Raw genomic sequence first — 2,861 nt, forward strand, 5'->3', positions numbered from 1 at the left:
AATAATACACTTCAGAAATATGAAGATTATTAAAAACTTTCAGCGCAGGGTTATTGCTTTGATTACATTCGGGGTAAGCTTTACGATCCGTTAGAGGAGCAACTTTGCATCGATGTGGCGTTTAATCTCTCGTTTCACTTTTGATTTTATACGTTTTTTTGACACGTTGCCTTTTCTAAAAGTTTTTAGAAGTTTTTAGTTTTTCTAAAAGTTTTTAGAAAATCATTTTAGAATTTTTCTATTAATAATAAAACATTTTTGTTTTTTTTTTTTTATACTTAAAAGAAAAGAATTTTTTTAAAGCTTTGGATTAAGCCGCAGATGATTCTTTTTTATGGGCGACGAGTGTCAGGCACATGCATATTGAAAAATTATATTATTTAATGATTAAAATCGTAAAAAATTCGCAACAATCATTATTATGGATGGCATTGATCTGCAGCGCCTTAGAAGTACAGGTAAGGGGAATAAATAATGAAAGCTCTATTACTCGTTTATAAACTCACTTGAACAGGTATAATTGAGACAACTGGGTCCAGTTTTGAACATGATTATATAAAGAGGATGGCATTGCAATATTTGGAATACACGATGACCAATCGCTTAAAAGTGATACGGAATGTGAATCCCCCGATGCGTGATACTGAAATAGCTATTGAGATGTCAAGGGGCGTGTACAGTTGGTCGTATGAAAAGTTTTTGGCTCGTCGACGTTTCAAACATGTTTGGATCGATGTCCTGATGTGGGAGTTCGACGAGGCCTTATTGGAGCGAGTCAAGTTACACTTTGATTTAAGTGAACTAAACAGATTAGTGGATGTTCTTTTTAAGGCCATGTATGCCTTAGTAGATGGTAAATCCATAGACTTTGGTAAATATCTTTGGGATCCATTCATGTAAGCTATTAATAACGGTCGTCTGTGCAAATATTGCGTTAATTCCTTTTTTCTATTTACGATATGAGCAGTGATGTTCAAACATATCTGACAATAGGCGAGGACTTATGCTCGGAAGCGCAAAGAAATAAATCAAAGGAATTTGAGTATTGTAATTATTTAATGGTCGCTTGGGGTCCCGTGGTGTTACCAATCATAAACGAAACCGACCAAAGATGTGCATAAAAATTCCATTTATAAAACGTATGAAAATGTAATGTAATGTACACTATTTTTTACTTGCAGTATTTGAGGCAATAGAAATGCGTTACCAACTGAATTGGTATCGAAGCGAAGTTAACAAAATGCAACTAAAATATGATATACTTCAAGAAAACTATTTAAACAGCATTTCGCAAGCATTGCAAGCGAGCAAAATGGAAGAGGAGGTTGGCTACAATATTGTAGACGTGATCTACAATGAAACCGAGGTGCCAAACGAATATTGCCAATGGTATATCACACTAATAGGCGTGTCCTTTGCTTGCAGAGTTTTCGAGAGCTTATTACAAACTTTCAAGAGCTATACGACGAGGAGTTGGAAAAGATCGAAGCTAGTATAGGTGCAAGTACAAAACAAATTGCAAAACTAGTAGATCATCATAAATATTTAAGCGAGGAATTAGTTCGATTTCAGGAAGAAATTGCTGCCAGGAAGGCGTTCGAAATAAGACGACGTCAACCACCCTCAGAGGTCTATCAAGTGAGTTTGTTCGTTTTCTCAAACGATTAAACTATAATCACAATTAACGCTTTTTTTCTATAGATTGACTGGGCCGCCATTTACTCGAAAAGCTCTAAAAAGCGCCGCAAAGGCAATAGAAAGAAGAGTAAAGGCTGAGTTTTCTTCGATAAAAAGCAAGCTACAAGATTTAATTTCAAAAAAAAAAAACAGCTTTAGGTTTAAATACGATTCGACAACAGAAATAAATTTGCATGCGGTTTCTAAAAATTTTAAAGTAGTTTTAGATGTAGCTTTGCATTTTGCGGCTTCAGAGTGCAAAATGCCAATTAAATTGACAATGATCAAAGAACCTACATTGGACAATGTAAGTGCTCACCGTTCATGGGAATCTGGAGTTTGAAGCGACATCGTTCAAATTTGTTAAAACTGGCAAAAAAAAAAAAAAACATTGTCCAAGCATATCACAACATAATTTATATATATCTCGACTTTCATCATAAATTTCTACAAATTCGTGTAAAGTCTGACGATAATCCATTCTAGTAGTGGTGTAAGGTATCTTAAGCTTGTGCACATGCAAGTGGAACACTGAAAAGGCTTTAAGATGTACTCGCCCTTTTCTTAGATCGATTCAGAATGAAATGTCAGCTTATCTGTCTACCCAGTCCTCTTACGCCCTTGTAGATTTCAGCCTGGACACAGTAATTTTTGAAATGTTGTGATGGAATTTGTTGCAATCGTGTTTCTGGACTAAAGAAGAAATGGATTAGATTAAACCATTTTTACAATTACTTAACACTTCACGATATAACGTCTCATTAATTAAAAAGTCTCTGAATCTCGAGGAAAGTCGTTGAATACTAGTGCTGCATCGAGCAGCTCAAGATAAAAAATCAGTGAGATTAAAAGTCAAACTGATAGCAGTATAAAATTGGAATAGATCTATAGGCTAGCTGGCTTAAGTGGTCTTTTGCCTGAAAGTAAGAATATTGAAAGGGAACGCAATTTTGCATAGATCCCACACCGCTTATGACATAAGAAGGCGTTAAGTTTGTGCGACCGGGACTTGAAATAGACCTGGCTTTTATTATGCCGATCGATTCAGAAGGTGATTCTGAATTTAGGCTATGTCTGCCCGCCTTGTTTTCTTGTGTTTAACCTACAGACGATTTGACGAAATTCGGTATATTGGCGTGCTTCGGTCCAAGGATGATCTCTATTGAAAATTGTTCGAATCGATC

At 35.6% G+C, this 2,861-nt stretch overlaps 1 protein-coding gene across 1 annotated transcript; it reads left to right on the plus strand.

The window, feature by feature from the left end:
- The first annotated feature begins 341 nt into the window (after positions 1-341).
- Positions 342-1,498, plus strand: LOC119635460. Its single transcript, XM_038030271.1, has 4 exons — positions 342-458; positions 515-896; positions 968-1,113; positions 1,182-1,498. The coding sequence occupies exons 1-4, from the start codon at positions 422-424 to the stop codon at positions 1,496-1,498; spliced, it is 882 nt and encodes a 293-aa protein (XP_037886199.1). The 5' UTR covers positions 342-421.
- The last annotated feature ends 1,363 nt before the right edge of the window (positions 1,499-2,861 follow it).

The sequence above is a fragment of the Glossina fuscipes genome, unplaced genomic scaffold (genome assembly GCF_014805625.2).
Source record: "Glossina fuscipes isolate IAEA_lab_2018 unplaced genomic scaffold, Yale_Gfus_2 26, whole genome shotgun sequence".
NCBI classification, from domain to species: domain Eukaryota; kingdom Metazoa; phylum Arthropoda; class Insecta; order Diptera; family Glossinidae; genus Glossina; species Glossina fuscipes.